Source organism: Eptatretus burgeri, chromosome 14 (genome assembly GCF_056783735.1).
Source record: "Eptatretus burgeri isolate ZD-2024b chromosome 14, Ebu_testis_v1, whole genome shotgun sequence".
Taxonomy (NCBI): domain Eukaryota; kingdom Metazoa; phylum Chordata; class Myxini; order Myxiniformes; family Myxinidae; genus Eptatretus; species Eptatretus burgeri.
Window position 1 is genome coordinate 59,523,980 of NC_140974.1, and position 20,700 is coordinate 59,544,679.

The 20,700-nt window shown below is 45.5% G+C and overlaps 1 protein-coding gene and 1 long non-coding RNA gene across 4 annotated transcripts in view; one reads left to right on the plus strand and one right to left on the minus strand.

Moving 5' to 3' along the window:
* The window catches only part of LOC147013344 (uncharacterized), a 28,601-nt gene extending 17,903 nt beyond the window's left edge, over window positions 1–10,698 (plus strand). The window contains exon 3 of the long non-coding RNA XR_015051286.1: window positions 9,607–10,698. This is a non-coding gene — a long non-coding RNA (uncharacterized LOC147013344). The remainder of the gene's footprint in view (window positions 1–9,606) is intronic.
* CSNK2B (casein kinase 2 beta) overlaps window positions 1–20,700 on the minus strand; it is a 28,691-nt gene that overhangs the window by 384 nt on the left and 7,607 nt on the right. For all 3 annotated transcript variants that reach the window (XM_085855088.1, XM_085855087.1, XM_085855089.1), the window contains exons 3-6: window positions 20,429–20,531; window positions 19,766–19,881; window positions 19,239–19,314; window positions 147–336 (exon numbers count right to left, since the gene is read on the minus strand). In XM_085855088.1, the coding sequence (XP_085711214.1) occupies window positions 147–336; window positions 19,239–19,314; window positions 19,766–19,881; window positions 20,429–20,531 (485 nt within the window). The remainder of the gene's footprint in view (window positions 1–146; window positions 337–19,238; window positions 19,315–19,765; window positions 19,882–20,428; window positions 20,532–20,700) is intronic.

The window sequence follows — 20,700 nt, forward strand, 5'->3', positions numbered from 1 at the left end:
AATTACCCAGAAGAGTAGCCGAGAATGTTCACTTGAGTTTGCCAAAGCTCACAATTCAAATAGGGTATGAGGTCTTTATTAGCAAAATTTGGATGCCAAAAATATCATAAGAAATTAGACAAAGGCAATAAATACAGGAAGCTCACCTTGGCACAAACTGGTTGGCAGGTCTCTTGGGGCGGTACTCAGGATGAACCATGAAAAGCATATGGGGAAAACCAGTGCCGAAATAGGCTCCGTCTGTGTGATGGTGCCGTGATGATTTTGGTGTGTACACGTCCATACACTTAGGACAGTACAGTTTAACCATCGCTTCGCCAGGAACATCCGATAGACCTGCAATCCAATCGCAATGTCCCGGGACACAGAAAATGAACAACTGCGGCCAAGTTTAATTCACTCCAACACAGTTCAAATATATAATAAAACAACTAAAGCAGGATGAGGAGGAAGACACACTGTTCAATGGAGGGTAAGATGTAAACTCAAAAACCAGCCTGTTGGAAATTTTATAATTTAGCCCAAATAGTTTGGAACACGACTGCCTTTTCCTCGTGTCAAATGGACACATTGAACAAGCCGAGTGGGGGGCACTGCAGTGGATGTACTCGTACAAGGCTTACTGTTCCATCTTCTTTGCCTGGGAAAGCTTTCAAACCAGTTTTTATTTATTTATTCTGTCCCTGTCTGTCTATCGTTTATTCCCTCTTACCAATAGCTATCATATCCATTCTCTAGGCCCTGGTACACCAAATATTGTGGGTGGAGGCCCTGGTACACCTTGGAAGAAGTTCAGTCTCTTGAAAGTCTGAGCCTCATCAACTACAATACTCCTGAGTGGAGCAAACATCAAAGCTGGCATCTAAAGCCTCAGACTGGGGATCCTCCAATCTTCCAAATCAATTCCTTAACAAATCTGAACTTCACACGGGGTACAAGGACAACAGTCATGACCAAAAATATTGGCACATTTGCACTTTTTTTCAAATAATGCACCATTTCTTCCAGAAAATTGTTGAAATAAAAAATATTGTTGCGAATTCGCGCCCGCCGGCGTGCGATCGGCCACGTGACTCGAATCGCGGCACGTCGCCCACCGGACGGACAATTCTGTCATGACCCTCTCGGACCAACGCCGGGAGCTAGTCACGGGTGGGCCTTTCTCACCACGATCGTGCCAATCGGCCACCCGCGTGGGATAGGGTTGTTCGCCAAACTCGACCTACCTAAGTACCCACGCGGATGGTAGACCGGGCGATCGCTCCTCGCCGCAGGTCGACTCAGGACACGGGCTGCTTAAGCGATCCGTTCCGTACTATCGGGATAACCGAGCGGTGTTATCGTCGGCCTCGACGGTTCCGATTAATTATTGGGCGTATTAAGCCCACGACAAACCCGTTACGTGAAGCAAGATGGAGATTCAATTAAAGAAAAGATGAAGCGAAATGGGAAAACAGTTCAACATAATGCACATTTATTCCGTGGCACACAGAGAGCACACATATAGCAAATGCAACAAAAGAAACAATGACGCAGAGATACTACCGACTCAGGCCGACACACGGCAACACTTAAACAGTTTTACTTCACCAGACTGGCGCCACACACACACGTTTACACCAAACCCCAAAAGAAAATGGAAGTGCGACTTCCCTGATCCCGTAGAGTCCTCCTTCTGCGACCGCAATTCCGAGCCCCTCCGGCCTGCTCCGCGAGCTCGTGCCGCGTGTCGCTCGTATGGTCCGCTCGACTGTACGGATGGGGTTTTGGGGAAACGGACGGGGTTTGTTCGGCGCTGTTTTCCGCGCTCGCACACGGGTCAACGAAGCAAGGCAGGAACAACAAGCTCGCGACTCGAGCCAGAAGATGACCATGAAGACCAACCCTCGACCAACCAACCAAACAACCCTCAAGGTCCGTCCTGTCCGCCTTTTGTAGCGCGGGGCTCCGCCCCGTTTTCGGCCCCGCCTCCCTTCGAGCTTCTTGGACGAGCCTCTCGAAGGGGGGCGTGACCTCTCGCTTTCCCTCCACCCCGTGCCGTGCGGGGGCCGGGGGAGCCAGGGAATTATTCCCCCAAAAAGAGGCCCCCACCCTTTCTCACCTTTGACCCCTGCATTGCCCCTCCTCCACACCGAGCGCGGAGAACCTCGACGGGAAAAACCCCGAGCATAGGTGTTGGTTTTTGTTTGTTCCCGGAGATCGTAACCACACAGGGCCTACTGAATGGCGAGTGGCGAAGATGTGGTAGCGTTGATGGTGGAGGTGGCGTGGTTGTAGTGTGGTTGGTGCTGTGGTGGGGATGGCGTGGTTGTTGAGATGCTGTTTGTTTGAAATAAAAGATAGAACAGAAAAAAATGGCTAACTCAAAGCGTCACAGCCTGGAAGGATCACATAAATTCCCTCTATACAACGGGTTTGGGCTAACTACACATGTACTTACAGAGATATCTCACCTACGGGACCTGAATGGTGGTTTGCGAATTTCCACAACCACAACAATATATATTTTGGTGTCCACAAATGTATTTATTTGGTTTGCAGTGGAACAAAACAAAAAAAGCTGAAAAGAATGATTAAATCATAGCTTATTCCACACAGAAATCCTAAAATGGCCTGGACAATATTATTGGCACCTTTTTGAAGTTGTTGTAAAGCATTAGATTTCAAGCAGGTGATTCTCCTTTACTTTAGAATTGAACTCACCTGTGGAAAGTTGCAGGTGCCTGCAATATAAAAATCACTCCATCAACCAGTTTGTATGGAGAAAAGGAGTCATTCTGCTGTTTTGTGTCACTGTGTATACCAATGAGCATGTAGAAAAGAAAGAAAACCAGGGAATTGTCTGAGGAAGTCAAACACAAGATTGTAGCCAAGCATGGACAATCTCAAGACTACAAGTCCGTTTCCAGAGACCTTGATGTTTCTGCGTCTACCATACGCTATGTTATCAGGAAGTTTAAGGCCCATGGCTCTGGAGCAAACCTCCCTGGACGTGACCGCAAGAGAAAAAAAAAAAACTTGATCGAAGATCGCAGCGAAGGATTGTTTGAATGGTGGAGAAAGCACCTCGATCAACTGCCAAACAGATTCAAGCTGACCTTCAGACATAAGGTATAACAGTTTCAACTCGCACCATCCAGCGCCAACTCAATTAAAGGGGGTTATATGATAGGAGACCGAGGACCCCATTGCTGAGAGACACACAAATGAAAGCCCGACTGGAGTTTGCCAAAACACACCTGAACAAGCCAAAATCCCTAGGAGAATATCCTGTGGACAGATGAGACCAAATTAGAGCTTTTTGGTAAAACACATCATCTCTATGTTCACAGAAAGAAAATGAGGCCTTCAAAGAAAATAACACCTTCCCTACAGTCAAACATGGAGGACAATCAGTGATGTTTTGGGGTTGCTGTGCTGCCTCTGGCACTGGGTGCCTTGAATATGTGCATGGAATCATGAAATCAGGAAATTATCAAGGCATTTTGGAGCGCAATGTTCAACTCGGTGTCAGAAAGCTGGGTCTCCTTCAAAGGGCATGGGTATTGCAGGACAATGACCCCAAACACACTTCAAAAGCACCCAGGAATGGTTCAAGACAAAGCACTGGACTGTTCTGAAGTGGCCAGCAATGAGTCAAGATCTAAATCCCATTGAACACCTGTGGAGAGATCTGAAAACAGCAGTTGGGAGAAGGTACCCTTGAAATCTGGGAGAACTGGAGCAGTTTGCACAAGAAGAGTGGGCCAAACTCCCAGTAGAGAGGTGTAGGAAACTCATTCATGGCTATAGGAAGTGCCTGATTGCAGTTATTTTGTCCAAAGGCTGTGCTTCCAAATATCAAGTCAAGGGTGTCAATAATTTTGTCAATGCCATTTATTTTTATTTAAAAAGGATATACCGGCATTCCTCACTTAACGACCGAGTTCCGTTCCTACGACTCGGTCGTTAAGCGAGGATTTATTTTTATACAGTATTTTAAACTTTTTATTTATTAATGAGGTTTTTTTTTTAGCGAGGATTTTTTAATGTTTATACAGTAGTGTACTGTATACTGTAATAATCAGAATAGAGGAAATCAGCTCTAATATACATTACTTAGGTTTGCATACTGTAAATACAGGTAATCGTTTTTATATATTCTGAATAGAGAAAAGGTCTAAAGGAAACTCCAACTTGATAACTTTGTTTGAATTTGCATAACTCTTTCATATTACAGAACATAAAAATATAATCAGCAAAAATTATAAAAAATGATGTCCCAAAAAACATTAAAGTAAAAAAAAAAAGACAGATTAATATTTCAGTCATTGAATCCTTCAAAGTGTGGTAGTGGTTCGGGGTCATCAGCGTCGTCATCGGAGTTATCAGCAGGGTTATCAGGAGCTGTAGAGGACCTGGGTAAGGGTGATGATGGCGAGAAAATGGAAGGACTTGTAGGGGTAGGGGTAGGGGTCCTGGGTGTAGCTTTCGAGAAGAATCCCGTTAGTGTGGTCTGTGTTGTAATTTTCTTTTTTTTTCTTCATAAATTTCACGATAGCGTCGTAAAAGTTCATTTATTTGCCGTTCCACTTTCGTGAACCGTGCAACATTTGGGTCCACACCCTCTCGTTCTAATATAGCCGCATTCACTTTCGAGAACACACCAGCTTACCCCTTTACAGTGAACTTCTTTTGTACTTCTTCCATTCTTTCCTCTTCTTCTTCCAAGTGCTGCTGCGCTTCCAACTCTATTAAATCTTCGTTAGTTAGCTCTCCCTCGACATATTCTACTAATTCTTCAATATCTTCTACTTCGACATCTAAATTAAGCACGTTAGCAAGTTCCACAAATTTTTTTTATTTATGACATCGACACCGCCGACACTTCCTTTTCGCCGACATCTTGTACTATGGGGTGCACAATAAAGTACAAATTTATAGACAAAATATGTAGACTTGGAGATTCCGAACGCTAGTGTAGTGAATACCGACCGACTGCGGGTCGAGACCGAGACAGAGAGGAAAAAAAAAAAAAAAACCTGATGTGCTGCCGCTGTCGACTGGTTGGAGAGCTGTTCGTAAGTCCGGGCGGTCGTTAAACAGGTAGGTAGTTGAGTGAGGAGTGCCTGTATTGTTGTGAGCCGGGTATCGGTGGCGAGCACGACCACTCGAGGAAGCAGTAGAGTCAGCTCCACGAAACACACCGGAATTTAGGCTGTGACCCTCAGATAAGTCCGAAAGGCACGGGTCCCTTACAGAACCATGAATCACCAATAACTCGACCGCGTGGAGAAGAGTTAATTGCCAAACTTCAATATACCTAATTACCCACGCGGCAAAGCTACCGGGGAATTCACACCCTTGACAGACCTCGAGCGGGACGCGCCATTACCGTGCCCGGACCGTGTGTAACCCGAGCGGATGGTTACCAAGGCCGGTCGGTCCAAATGAACAATTTACTGCCTCGCTATTTCTCAACACGCACCGTGCTAAGACAATAAAATAAATGACAGGGAACGAGCTGGGACATTCAACAATCGGGAAATTTATTACAATATTAATCGGGGCGGGAAGCACGTAAGGGCAGAGTTATCCAAATATCAGGCAGGCAATATAGAGTGAGCAAAAGCACATAGCAATTCTACTTAAGAGATGGGGCCCACACACAGACACACACCCAAAAGAAACGGATCCCGTCGGGTCTTTATTGAAGGCTTCCAGCTCGAGGAAAGGTGAGCTGGAGGCCAGAGCCTGTGCTTGGACCTGTCTGCCTCGTGCGGTCTTCGACGATCTGGCTCAGTGGCGGAACTCAAACCCACAGCTTTCACGTGGCGTCAAGGACGAAGGCACCAGGAATGTCGCGGCAGATGCCAGCATGATCTGGACGGCAAAAACAAGCGAGGAGGCGGCGAGGCAGGCGAAGCAAGTGATTCTCCTCAGGCTCCGATGCCAACACGAACATGAACACGAACGAACCTCCAAAGGGAGCCTGGTCTTTTTATCCGCTCCCTGAGCGGGGCGGAGCCTCGGTGTAGGAATGCTCTATGCACGCTTGGTTGGAGAGGGATCAGGTGTGTTTACACGCTGTTCACTCCTGATTGGACAGGGATCAGGTGGGTTGACGCGCTGTGAAAACTCCAACTGAACAGCAAGGGGAGCCTGGTAAAGCGCCAGTTCAGTGGAGGAGTTGTGAATGGGAATGGCAGGATGGTTGGTTTGTCGGATCTAAGGATTTAAAGACCTGACTATAAAACAACTTTGCAGCACACGTATACTTAATTACCCATTAAACAAGGGACGGAACTCTAACTAGAAACACATACTTACCAATATAACTGATCTATAAGGACTCGGGCTGTTGTGTGCGATGGGTTTCAGATTCGTAACAATATCAAGTTCTGAATCAAAAACAAAGGTTCTGTAATATTAACATTGAAATAAAGAATTGTGGAGACCAAATACTTCTTTTAATTTCAACTTATTGTTGGAGAAAATTGAGAGTTATTTGAAAAAGCGTGCAAGGGTGCCAATATTTTTGGCCACGACTGTATATTTGCAACTCAATGGAGAACTGCTTTTCTTTCCATACAGGTTGCCACTGACAAACTAGATGTAATCTGCTCAACAGAAACTTCCCCCTTCAAGACGTCTCTGACTACCTCGTATCTCTCCCTGGTTACTCCCTATTCCGGTACGACAGACCTGAGACTCGTCCTGGCGGCAGAGTTGCTCTCTTCATCAAAGACTCTATTCCTCACTCATTCATGCACTGCCCTCTCTCCCCGCACCCCCAGGAATACCTCTGGCTATGGCTTCCCCTCCACTCCCACCTCATGTTTGTGTGTGTGTGTGTGTGTTGTACCGTCCACCAAACAGTGATGACTCCATTTACATCTCGCTCCCCGAAAACATGGACCAACTTCTATCCTCTCATCCAAATTCTTTCTTCCTCATATTTGGTGACTTCAATTGTCATCATGCCAGTTGGTTGGGTGTGGGTACCTCTCTCATCTGCCATGGCACTTCAGCAAAAGACTTCTGTGACTCATTGAGAATGACACAATCTGTCAACTTCCCGACCCGGATCTCAACCAACGGAACTCAATCTCTTCTGAATCAGATTTTGACCAATTTCCCTGAAAATATCTGCTGTTCTTCCTCTGCTCCAATTGGTTCATTTGACCACATGCTTGTCAAAGTAGACATCGCTCTGACTGTTATTGGAGAACCACCTCAACGCCGTTGAGTCTGGCATTTCACTCAGGCGACTGGCAGGGACTTCAAGCCACCATCAAACTTCTAAACTGGTCTCCCATGTCTACTTTATCTGACATCAACTCATCCTGGGAATTTTTTCAAAGAAACTTGCTCTCCTCATGCACAGATTTATCGCATCTCATCTTCAGTTGTCCTACCCTTCCTCCCACCCATGGTACACTGAAGCTTGTGGCGAAACAGTTGTCCTGAAACAACTTGCCTTTGCCTCATGGAAGGCTAATCCAACTGAAGGCAATCTTGGTTCTTTCCACAAAGCTCAGAACAAGTGTGTGTCGACCCTCAGGAGAGCCAGAAAACAACATCTTTCTAATCTCAAGTCTGACCTCTTAAACCTGTCTTCCTCCTCCAAATCCTGGTGGCATCTAGTCAAGTCTGTTTCTGGTGTATGGTCCTCCTCCATCCCCTCCCTTATCACTAATGGCCACACAGCTGACACTGCACGTGACAAGGCCAAATGCCTAAGTTACGTGTTTGCTTATAAATCTTGTTTCCCAAACCCATCGGTTTCTGCATCCACCTTACCCAGTCGCACCCAGCTGGGGCGTTCCATATCAAGTGTACACATTTTTCAGCGAATTTTTGACAAATAGTCTCAGATTTCACTCTTGTTTTTGTGCAAGTGTTTGTATCTACGGTAAAACATGTGTCAATTTTCAGACCTGGGGGCCCATCGGGGCCCATTTAAGGGGCGTCCCTGGTTGACCCACAATCTTCCAGTGGCCATATCACAGGTTGTAGGGGTCTGATTTGGATGATCTTGGTATCAAAATGCTCGTACAAGCGAGATCTTTCGAATCGCGTAAAGTAAAATCACTCCCAAACAGTAATTCAAAAAGTTATAGTTTGGGGCGCCCTTTGACCTTGGGCCCCCGCCCCCCAGCCAAACCGATGATCCCGATTTTTCGTGTGAGAATACCCCTTTATATACTCCAAGACTTCAGCATCTATCTATAATTCCAGCAATCTCTGTGTGTGTCTGTCTGCGCCTGCCATTTCTCGACGACCGCTGGTCCGATCCGATTGAAACTTGCCAGGAATATTGCCGGGGCCCCACAGATGTGCCTTTTCGAGGTTTGATGTCAATCGGATGAGCGGTTCCCAAGTTACGGCCATTTTATTGCTTTTTTCAGTGTAGAAAAGGTGTATATATATGGCAGCTGAAGTGTCGTTCCACCTTATCATGCCATTTTTTCTCAGAATAATGATAACAGCATCTATCAAAAATTCCAGCAATCTGTGTCTGTGTGTGTCTGTCTGTGTGTGTGTGTGTGTGTGTGTGTGTGTGTGTGTGTGTGTCTGTGCGTGTGTCTGTGCGTGCGTCTGTGTACGTGTGTCTGTGTGTGTGTCTGTGTGTGTGTGTGTGTGTGTGTGTGTGTGTGTGTGTGTGTGTGTGTGTGTGTGTGTGTGTGTGCGTCTGTGTGTGTGTGTGTGCATGTGTCTGTGTGTGTGTGCGTGCGTGTCTGTGTATGTGTGTGTGTGCGTGCGTGTCTGTGTGTGTGTGTGTGCGTGTCTGTGCGTGTGTGCGCGTGTGTGTGTGCGCCTGTGTGCGCGCCTGTGTCTGTCTGTCTGTCTGTGTCTGTCTGTCTGCTGTTTCTCGACAACCACTGGTCCAATCTCATTGAAACTTGCCAGATATATTACTGGGGACCTGAGGATGTGCCTTTTCAAGGTTTGATATTAATCGGACAAGTGCTTCCCAAGTTATGGCCATTTATTTACCAAACCAATGACAAGACACGTTGTTGCGTGGGCGTGGCCGATGGGGAAGGGAAGCTCAGCCGCATTCCCCATTACGGGTTACAACGTACGGGCTTCCGGATAATTATGACCGTGTATTCTAATAATTTCTCGATTTCTTATGCGCATTTATCGATAAACACAATGCCCCAAGTTATGATCGTTTTCATATTAGACGGTGCATACATTTCGGTAACAGAGTGCTGGTGTGCTCCGAACCAGGAAGTAAATTTTTTTCTCTCTCTCTTCTCTTCTCTTTTTGTTTTTCCTTGCCACAACATTGCGAAAAGGTAAAATACGTTGGCGCTAATTGAATAATTGGGTATTAAAACTGAATTGCGAATAATCGTAACTGCGAATAATATGTGAACATCCGGGCCACGCACGTCCGGGCACGCGAGAGCGAAGAAACGGCCTGTGTGGTTGTTATTTGTTGCTTGCGGTTTGAATATTTATTTATTCATGTTTTTTTTTTTTTTTTTTTTACGGCCACGTACTAGTATTAATAACAATAATAATAATAGCACAATAATTGAATAAAAAGAATAACGTGATACAATGACCAATGTCTGTTAACCAATAACGGCCTATATATTGTCTGTCAACCAGACAGGACACGGTGCTATGACGTCACAATGCTTCCTCTTCGGATTGAAACTTGCCAGGAATATTGCCGGGGCCCCGCGGATGTGCCTTTGAGGTTTGATATCAATCGGACGAGTGGTTCCCAAGTTACGGCCATTTATCTGTCGACCAATGACAAGACACGGTGCTATGATGTCACGAATGAAGTCACAATTAATGTTTATTATCTTGCCAAAACGAAGTTTTTGCAAGATATGTTAGTCAGCTTGTATGATTTTTAATTTTATTTTATTTTATTTTTTTGTTTGTTTGTTTGTTTGTTTGTCTGTAATCACGGATAAAAAAATTCTGCAGAGCACAGTTATCATTGGAAATTTTTGTAACTTCGCATATCAGAGGCCTATAGAGGTCCCTTTCAGTGCACAAAATTTTGAAGGTCAAGGTCAAAGATCAAGGTCACTTTGTCGCAAATCAGGGGAGTCGACGAAACCCTTATTTTTTGAGTAATTTTGATCGGATCGTCTTCAAACTTCATGGGAAGAGAGTTCATGGTCTGGCGCTCAGCTGATTAATTTTTGGTGGCGATTGGCCTTGACCTTCATGGTTGGCGCCTCAGGTCAAACATATTTGACCCCAAGGTCAAATTTTCAAGTTTTAGGAACCATATCGTGTAGTACCTCAAATTGAACACCTCGATGAGTGCTTTCTCGATATGTCAAGCTTGAGACATTATGACGTCATTTGGTGACGTTATGAGGCAAAAGCATATTTTTCATGGTTACTCTGTAGAACGATTCTCATCGGAATCTCTCGCAGGCAGATATTCCTCAAGGAGTCGCTCCTGGTGGATAGCAGCTCTGTTCACCTCAGTGTGACCTTAAAGAAGTCACACGTGGTCACCTTTTGGAAAGATACGGGTCACCCTGCGGGTGACATTGGTTTATTTATTTATTATTATTTTTTGCACGATTGACGATCTGATCTGATTGAAACTTGCCAGGAATATTGCTGGGGACCCGCGGATATGCCTTTTCGAGGTTTGATATGAATCGGACGAGCGGTTCCCAAGTTACGGCCATTTATCTGTCAACAAATATCTGCGAGAGAGGGGGACGATGAGAGGGGGGGAGAGAAGAGGGGGGAGAGAAGGGGGGAGAGAAGGGGGGAGAGAAGGGGGGAGAGAAGGGGGGGAGAGAAGGGGGGAGAGAAGGGGGGAGAGAAGGGGGGAGAGAAAGGGGGGAGAGAAAGGGGGGAGAGAAAGGGGGAGAGAAAGGGGGGAGAGAAAGGGGGAGAGAAAGGGGGGAGAGAAAGGGGGGAGAGAAAGGGGGGAGAGAAAGGGGGAGAGAAAGGGGGGAGAGAAAGGGGGGAGAGAAAGGGGGGAGAGAAAGGGGGGAGAGAAAGGGGGGAGAGAAAGGGGGAGAGAAAGGGGGGAGAGAAAGGGGGGAGAGAAAGGGGGAGAGAAAGGGGGAGAGAAAGGGGGGAGAGAAAGGGGGAGAGAAAGGGGTGGAGAGAAAGGGGGAGAGAAAGGGGGGAGAGAAAGGGGGGAAGGAGGGAGAGGGAGAGAGAGGAGGGGGGAACGCGAGGGGGCGAGAGAGAGGGGCGTCACAATTCTTCTTCGTTTGATATTACATCACAATTGATGCTGGGGACCTGAGTACGTTTCCCAAGTTATGGCCATTTATGATACATTTGGTCAAATCTAATTGAAATAATGCTCCAATCCAGTCGTCGTTTACGCACCTACGGGCCCACCCGTACGAGTAAATTAAAATGGGATCTCAATGGGTTCAAGTGTGATGGTTTTATTGTTCGGGGTCCACATATCACCAATTCTTGATTGGACGATGTTTGCCGTCACCTGCTGGCAGGCGACTTTATGTCTGAAATTGACAATCATCATCTCTGGACTATTATATACAGGGGGCTGCAAAAGTAGGTATACCGTAATGAAAAACAAAACGTATTTTATTGATTATACAAGCATATCAATAATAACCATATTAATCCCTCAAATGTTTAAACTGTTTGCCCCTGGCATTCACACACTCCACTAGTCCTTACTGTATACCTACTTTTGCAGCCCCCTGTGTATGTATATATGTGTGTGTGTGTGTGTGTGTGTGTGTGTGTGTGTGTGTGTGTGTGTGTGTGTGTGTGTGTGTGTGTGTGTGTGTGTGTGTATATATATATATATATATATATATATATACACACACACACACACACACACACACACACACACACACACACACACACACACACACACACACATATATATATATATATATATATATATATATATATATATATATATATATTTTGCATCATTTGCGAAAAATTATTCTGCCAATTGTGTCTATTGATTTTTCAGTGTACATTTTTTGTATAACCATCATCGAATTAAGTTATAAATGGGCTAATCTCAGTTTTTGCATATTTTTCAATAAGCATGGCAACTGAAGATGGAAAGGAGTTCCAAAAATACTGTTGCGATCCGTTCAGCTGCCATAAAACGAAACAACGAAAAGATCTTCGCAATGTGTCAAATGATATGTTGATGAAATTTTCTTCAAAGGTGAAAAAAGATGCCAGACTTTGTACTTCGTGCAGAAAAAAAACTCAGTTGTCACCAGAGCGTATTGAAGAATCATCTTCGACCAGTTCAAAATTATCATCAGAAGGTACGATCGAAGGCATTGCAGAATCTATTTCGACAGATGAGGACGAGGAGGTTTTTGAGCGAGAAGCAGAAGTTGACCTATTAAACCAGTTGTTTGTCAATGATAGGCAAAAGCCCATTCGACAAACGAAAGGCGGAAAGGAACCCAGGGTACGTTCCTAAAAAGCGAAGTAAAGTGGAAGATTCAGTGCGAAAGAAATTAGAACGAGTTGCTGGACCAAGCACTGCGGAGAAAACACAAAAGAAAGCATCAAAATGTGATGAAAACTGCATGCCAGAGGTGATCAAAAGCCTGAAAGAAAAATACTGTTACGGCTGTGGAAATTCGCAAACCACCATTCAGGTCCAGCAGGTGAGATAACTCTAAGTACATGTGTAGTTAGCCCCAAACCCGTTATTTAGAGGGAACTTATGTGATTCATTCGGGCTGCGATGCTTTGAGATAGCCGTTTTTCTGTTCTATTTTTATTTTGAACCAACCACGTCTCAACCGCCATAACCATCAAACCACCACCAAAAACCCTCCACCACCCTCACATCTCTCCTTCTACGGCCATTCCCGCAGAATGCTACACGCCCACTTCTGATCCGTCCAATCAGCAAGCGCGGAGCGGCTTGGCCCCGCCTCCAGGCACGTCCGTGTGAAATCGAAATATGCAAATTCTAGGATCAGGGGAGGTTCACGCCCACTTTTCCTCTGTCCAATGGGCGAGCGTGGCTCCGCCCCCGAGCTCATCCTGATCCGGAAATTTGCATATTGGTTCTCCTGCCGGCCTATAAAACGCCGAGCGCAAGGTGAATCGAGGCAGAGTCAGTTTTGGTGGCAGAGAGAGAGAGAGTTTTGGCAGAGTCAGTTTTGGTGGCAGAGAGTGAGAGTTTAGGTAAGAGAGTCATTGGGCGGAGTGTGGCAGAGAGTGGAGTCGGGTGGCGAAGGCATCGAGTTGGGTTCTGCAGTCGGCTGAGGAGAGTTGGGGGAAGAGGCCAGGAGCTCGGGTCCGAGGTGAGAAGGATGGCGGTCGGAGATCGCTCGTCGCGGGACCTAAGCCAGCCAGCCATTCTCCCTCCCCCAGAGCATCAACAATTCCCCCTTTTCCCCCGCGCTGAGATAGTGCAACCAAGGGGGCCCCGTTCCCACCCCACTCCAAACGTCGTGCCAATGAAACCCGCAAAGGAGCACGGAGTCGGGGCACAGCCACGCGGCCATGTCTGCGGCTCGTCCGCCAATGCGCCTCGAGGACGCGGGTAGGACCCACCCGGTCTCGCGGACCTGGCCGCTCCTTCAGGTCCCGCGCACATATTGGCCTACAGGCCCGTCTGCCCCCTTGTCTATGAGGGTGGCTTCTTTCCTTTGCTTTTGAGTAAATGTGGGTTGGCGCCGTGTCTTGTAAAGTAGAACTGTGTAAGTGTTGCCGTGTGTATGCGTATTCGGTTGTAACTCTGCGTCGTTGTTTCTTTTGTTTTCCTGATATAGGTGCATTCTGACTGTTTGGCTGTATATGTGTGCTTTCCGTGTGTTGCGTAATAAATGTGCATTGTGTGAACTGTTTTCCCGTTTTGCTTCGTCTTTTCTTTATTGACCCTCCATCCTGCTTCACGTAAAAGGGTTCGTAGTGGGCTTAAAACGCCCGATAGTTAATCGGAACCATTGAGGCCGACGATAACACCGCTCGGTTATCCCGATAGCACGGAACGGACCACTTAAGCGGTTCGTGCCCGGAGTCGGCCTGCGGCGAGGTCCGATCACCCGGTCGACCATCCGCGCAGGTACTTAGGTAGATCGAATTTGGCGAGCAACCCTGTCCTGCGCGGGTGGGCAATTGGCACGGTCGTGGTGGGGTTCAACCCTCACCCGTGACTAGCTCCCGGCGTTGTTCCGAGAGGGTCACGACAGAATTGTCCGTTCCGGTGGGTGAGGCGGCCGCCATTCGAGTCGAGCGGCCGATCGCACGCCGGCGGGTGCGAATGCGCAACAATAAGTTGTTTCGAGCCGTTCAGAGCAAATACGTACGTATACTGACAATATTTGCTCGGAATATGAGCATCAGAGGGATGATGAGTGAATTCCTTTGCTCCCAAAGAATGGCTGTGCAAGCCAAAATTTTAGAGAAAGAAAATGGTATGCTATCGTCTCCAAATCCCAAACAGGGTAAAATATTGCCTGACGAAGTGAAATCCGCCGTAACCAAATTTTACCGAAGTGATGAAGTCAGCCGAATAATACCGGGAAAAAGGACTGTGTGGTGGTCAGGAATGAACATGGAAAAGACAAAATTCAATAGTGCCTGGTACTAAACAATATCAAGTGAACAGTTTCAGAAATTCAAAGAGAAGAACCCTGGCTTGAAAGTTAGATTCACGAAGTTCGCCATGCTCCGTCCCTCGAAGTGTGTCCTGGCCGGTTCAGGCGGTACACACAGTGTATGTGTATGTACGCTACATCAAAATGTGAAACTCATGATGTTTGGTTCCAAAATGCCATAGATAGCCGAACTTCCGAGCTATCATCATGTGATAGCACGCATAGTTTGTAACCCAGCACAACTGGCATGTTATTTCAGAACTTGTGAAAGTTGCCCATCAATTGAAGACTTCAAAACTGAGCTACTGAGTGCTTATGAACTTGAGGATATTGAATTATTGATGAAATTCAGTTTAAACGGTGGATATCCACCGACAGATCTGAACTGAGCTCCATGGTCCTGCCTTTGGAAGAATTCATTCCTTAATTCTGTGAACGCACGGTGAAATTAGTGAGACACGACTTCATTGCCAAGGCCCAATCTCAGTTTCTGAAAAATAAGAAAGACAAAATCAGTGAAGGAGAATTTGTCATTATTGGAGACTTCTCAGAGAACTATTCGTTTGTTGTACAGGATGCGGCCCAAGGATTCCATTGGAACTGCTCTCAAGCGACAATTCACCCCTGGGTTTACTATTTCAAATCGGATGATGGCAAATTAAACCACGATTCGTTCACGATTACATCAGAATGCAATACTCACTACGTTTTCTCAGTCCACCTCTTCCAAAGAATGCTCATTGAACACTTGAAATCTAGCTTTGGAAATGTAAAGAAACTTTACTATTTCTCAGACGGTTGCGCTGGCCAATATAAGAATTGCAAAGCCTTCATAAACCTATGTCGTCACAAATCAGAGTATGGTATTGACACAGAATGGCATTTTTTTTGCCACAAGTCATGGCAAGGGCCCTTAAGATGGCGTGGGAGGTACAGTCAAAGGAAAAGCAACACGTGAGAGCCTACGTAGACCTTAAGACAGTCAAATTATTTCTCCAAAAGATCTTTTCGCCTTTGCTGAAAATGGTTTGAATGAAATAAAGTTCGGTTATGGGATCCAAGAGGTGAATGACGAGGAAGAACGAAATCTGGAAGAAAGGTTAAAAACGGCCAAAACCATAGCTGTAACTCAAAAACTTCATGCTTTCACCCTATTTCTGAAACTGCTCTTCAAGTACACGAATTCAGCCTTAGCGAGGAACATTGTATCGAGTCAGCTATTTCAAAATCGACACCAACTTTTAACGGGAAACTCTCAGGTTATGTCACAGTGCACGATGATGGAAAATGGTGGCTTGCCTGCATCATGGAAGCCTTTCAGGACACTAATGAAGTGAAAGTGAATTTTCTTCATCCAAACAGGCCGCAAATAGTTTCTTTTTTTCTGACATTGAAGATCACTGCATTTTAGACATTTCTGGTGTACTTCTTTCCGTAGAACCAAAAACTGCTACAGGTAGAACCTACACCATCAGTGAAAAAAGAAACACAGCTATCAAGTAAAACATTGGTTGGCAAAAAATCTTGACTATAATATGCTAGGAAAAACTCTTACTCATACTAGTATCGCTTCCAGTTCCTGCAATGTGCATGTGGAAAATTTATGTACAATATACTGATATAGTGTATTGGAAATCTTGTGTTCAAATATTGTGCTATGTATTGTGGCATATTGTGTGTCCAGCACCCGAGTCCCCGAACAATAAAACCACCATCACACTTGAACCCATTGAGATCCCATTTTCATTAATGCTAAGGTGTTGGAGTATAGGAAGGGGTATTCACACGAAAAAAAATCGGGACCATCGGTTTGGCTGGGGAGCGGGGGCCCAAGGTCAAAGGGCGCCACAGACTTTAACTTTTTGAATTACTGTTTCGGAGTGGTTTTACTTTACGCGATTCGAAAGATCTCGCTTTTACGAGCATTTTGATACCAAGATCAGCCAAATCGGACCACTACAACCTGTGATATGGCCTCTGGAAGATTGTGGGGCAGCCAGGGCACCCAAATTTGGGGGGCCCTAAAATGGGCCCTGATGGGCCCACAGGTCTAAAAGTTGGTATTTTGAGTTTTTTCACCCAAGTGAATTAATGACCAACATATGGGGAGAAAATGAGGTATTAGTGTCGGGAGGGTGTGTACACTTGACATGGAATGCCCCAGCTGTTCCTGGACTATGTGTCCTTTTCTCCTTGCAAGATGGAGAGCTTGCTGTCAAACCTTGACTCAGATTCTGCAACCGGTCCAACCGGCATCAGCCCACGTGTCCTAAAAACCTGCTCTGCTGCTCTTGCTCACCCTCTCTCTGTTCAGTTCACCCTCTCATTTGCTCAAGGTTATCTGCCATTAGCTTGGAAATCAGCAAACATTACCGCACTGCATTAAAAAGGTGCAAAAACAGACCAATCAGCCTTCTCCCAATCATCAGCAAGATTGTAGAATCCATAATTGCTTCAGACATCAAATCCTACCTCTTCTCCAATGGCTTGATTTCCGATCATCAATTTGGATTCAGGCAAGGTGACTCTTCCCTTAATATGCTGCTTCTGCTCCTCCCAAGAATGGATGGAGGGCCTCAATGGCAGACATGAAATCAGAGCCATATCCCAAGACATATCGCTCGCTTTCGATACAGTCTGGCACCCTGCCCTGTTCACAAAGCTCTCTTCCTATGGAATCCAAGGCCATCTCCATTCATGGCTCGCAGACTTTCTCTCCTGTCGCAGCCAACGTGTGGCCCTAAATGGAGTTTTTTTCATCCCCTCTTCCTGTCCAGGCTGGAGTTCCTCAAGGCAGTGTTCTGGGTCCTGTTTTTTCTGGTTTTCATCAATGAGTTATGTGACTCTCTGGAAAGTCTTCTTTATCTCTTTGCTGATGACTCCACCCTCTGCCGTATCATCTCTCATCCCTAACATCGGCAAGCAGCAGCCTCTTCACTCTCTGCAAACCTGGATAAAATCACAAGCTGGTCCAACACGTGGAACATGTCTTTCAATCCTGACAAATCTCACACACTCACAATGTCTCTCTGAATGGACCATCTGGAATCCCCCCCCCCCCCCCAATCTACTTTCTCAACAATCCTGTTGAAGAAGTCCTTTCATACAAGCTTCTGGGCCTCACTATCTGCCATGCTCTTTCCTGGGAAAGCCACATTTCCAAGCTGGCCTTCAAAGCCAGTCGCCAACTTGGCATCCTCCTTTGTGCAAAGTCCTTCCTCAGCACACCTGAGCTCCTGACCACATACAAAACTTTCATCCACAGCCTGATGGAGTACTGCTCTCCCCTCTGGGCTGGTGCTCCCACCTCTCATCTTCATGCTATGGATACCAAGGCATTGAGGATCATTGGTATCTCCCGCGATGAGGATGTCTTTGGGTCTCTTACTGTCCCACCACAGGCGGGTCGGTGGTCTTTCTGTCCTTTACAGTCTCCTCTCTGGCCTCGCCCCCCATGCTCTGTCTGAGATATGTCACCCCCCCACCCCCCAAATATTTCCGCAGGGCGCTCAAGGTCGGCCAGCAACCCCCTTCTGGTAAATCTACCAAAATCAGGAATCACTGCTCACCTTCACTCTTTCATTCCTCTTTTTTCCCCACCTTTGGAACAAACTCCCACACTCTCTTCAATCCCACTCTTCCCTCCACGTATTCAAAACAGTTGTCCACCACGATCTCTTATCTTCCCCCATCCTAAACCACCCCAAACCCACCTCCCTCAAATTCCCTGCTTTCCTTCTTGAAAGTCCCTGTCGTGTAAGGACCTGAAAGTCCCTGTAGTATCCATCTTGTTTACCCTGTGTACCTTGCCCCCATCCCTCTCCATTCCATAGATCTCATGTCTCTGCACCACACTTTTTTTTCCTTCCCTCTCCCGCCCCTCATCTCCTGCTCCCCTTGCTGTACGTTCTGTGTGTTAGCTCTCATACGAGTCTTGACATAGCTTACAAAATTAATTTTTTTTAAAAGGCCTGGTGCCCCAACCTCACACCTGGCACTCCTTCCTGCACGCTATAAAATCTAAAGCTCTCAACATCGGCCTCTCTCACAAAGCAGCAGAAGTCCAAGTCGAACTGCTTTATCAATGCAGATCGGTTGATGGCGTCTTTTCCACCACCTCTTCTCAACTCGTGCTCCCTCTGCAGTTTCATACCTCCAACCCTACCCAGTCCCAACAGGTTGGACACGTTCTTCCAACAACCCAAATCCCCAAAATCCAGTCTCGTAGCTCACCTGCAATCATTTGTTCCTCTTCTCTCCCACTTGTGGAACCTCGTTTCTCAGTTTGTTCATTCTCACTTTTACTTCATGTTTCAGGTTGGCAATATCGTCAGTACCAATACCTCAAGAAACCTTCCATCCACAATTGTGATATTTTCTATCCTCATTAAATAACACCCTCACCTCTCATCTCTTTGCACGTTGTTATGTTTCCCTCCATTTTCTTTCTCCTCTTCATTCATCCCCTCTACTCCCCCACTGTCAGTACATTGCTTTATACCTTTTATCACCTTTATTCTACGATCATACACTTCATTTAAAAATAAGTTTTAAAAACTGACTTTTCATGAAATTACTGCTGTTGTGAAGTCTACCTTATGAGTAACAAAGACAGCTGGAGAGAGAATGTGCACACATTTATACAATTGTTTGGTTTTCAGAGGGGGATCGACTTACCTATCGGTAACATGGGTTGGTTTTCACAGTACACACGAGGGCAATGGCCAAAGTCTCCCTGTTGGTATTTCTCCAGCTGCATGTACACACGTGCAAAAACCAAACAATAACACAATGTCATTGAAGGGAATACTGGAAGTATAAATAAGCAGAGGTGGAATTACAGAACACTGTAAAATTAAATAAACAGGAGCATTGAAGGCTTTATGGTCTGTAATAAGAACTGCTGCCAAAGCTGCTCCATAACGAGGAATACACTTTGATTTTGCCATCACCTAATTAACAGTCAGGATTTGAACTTGTAATCACTGGATTGGCTGTGAAAATCATGCGACATAAATGCACTTAACAGCCAATCAGGACCCCCAAAGGCAAGACAAGCCGCCTCACACAACTTTTAAGTATTTTACAGCGAATCACTCTTGGGAAGGATTGAGGAATGAAAAAAACTAAAATGTGGAAGAGGGACACTGAAGTGAAGAGAGGAGTTTTGGGGAGAAAGCGAGCAAAAGCTGCAGGATGCTCACCATCTGTGCAATCCCCCGATTGGTAAGGATGTAGCGAGCGTGGATTAGGCCGTACAGCATCTCTGCCGCTTGCTCAATCAGATCACTCTGGTTCGGATTGTCCTCCAGTTCATCATCTACACAAACACATCACCTCTGCTTTTCATGCAAAATGCACCTTGAGTTTTGTTTCACGATAAAATAGACGAATAACCTCACAAGACACTCCATTAATGTTCGGACGACCATCAAAACAAAGTATCGAAGCTTAAATGCGAATATCGAAGTATACCTGTACCCATTTTGGTCATCCAAAGGTGAAAAGGTCTCCTTGCTTTCCATGTTAAATGTTACGCAGAATTACACAAAGCACCAAGAAAAGCAATTTTCAATAAAATGGTTTACAACTCACCAAATAAAATTAATGATACATTTCATGTATTTACATCCTTCCCTTCCACAAGCATTTAATCATTTCTCTGTCAAACACAATTTGGAATAGACTAAAATGTTAAATTTGAGGAGCCAACAGAGAAGAAGAAGAAGAAGAAGAAGAAGAAGAAGAAGAAGAGGAAGAAGAGGAAGAAGAAGAAGAAGAAGATTTAAAGAAAAAAAGATTTAAAAGAAGAAGAAAGAATTTAAAAGAAGAAAAAAAAATTCGCTTGTCGAGCATTTTGAGCCCACCTGGTTCAAGGTCTAGAATCATGTCGAGAGCCTGGCGGTAGTGAGGAACCTGCTCATTCAATCCCGTCAGGTTGAACTTGTCCTGGATATAATCTTCATCCACCTGGTGAAGACAAATACTCTGATTTATGGCTTTAGCCAACAGATCAGTTTGCTTTGTTCTGTTACGTCCTGATCAATTCCCCGTTATAGTTCCTCCACAAGAGCCTCAAGTCTTTTTTTCTGTTTTTAATAACATTAATTCTTATGAGAAAAATTGCTTTTATTTCTGT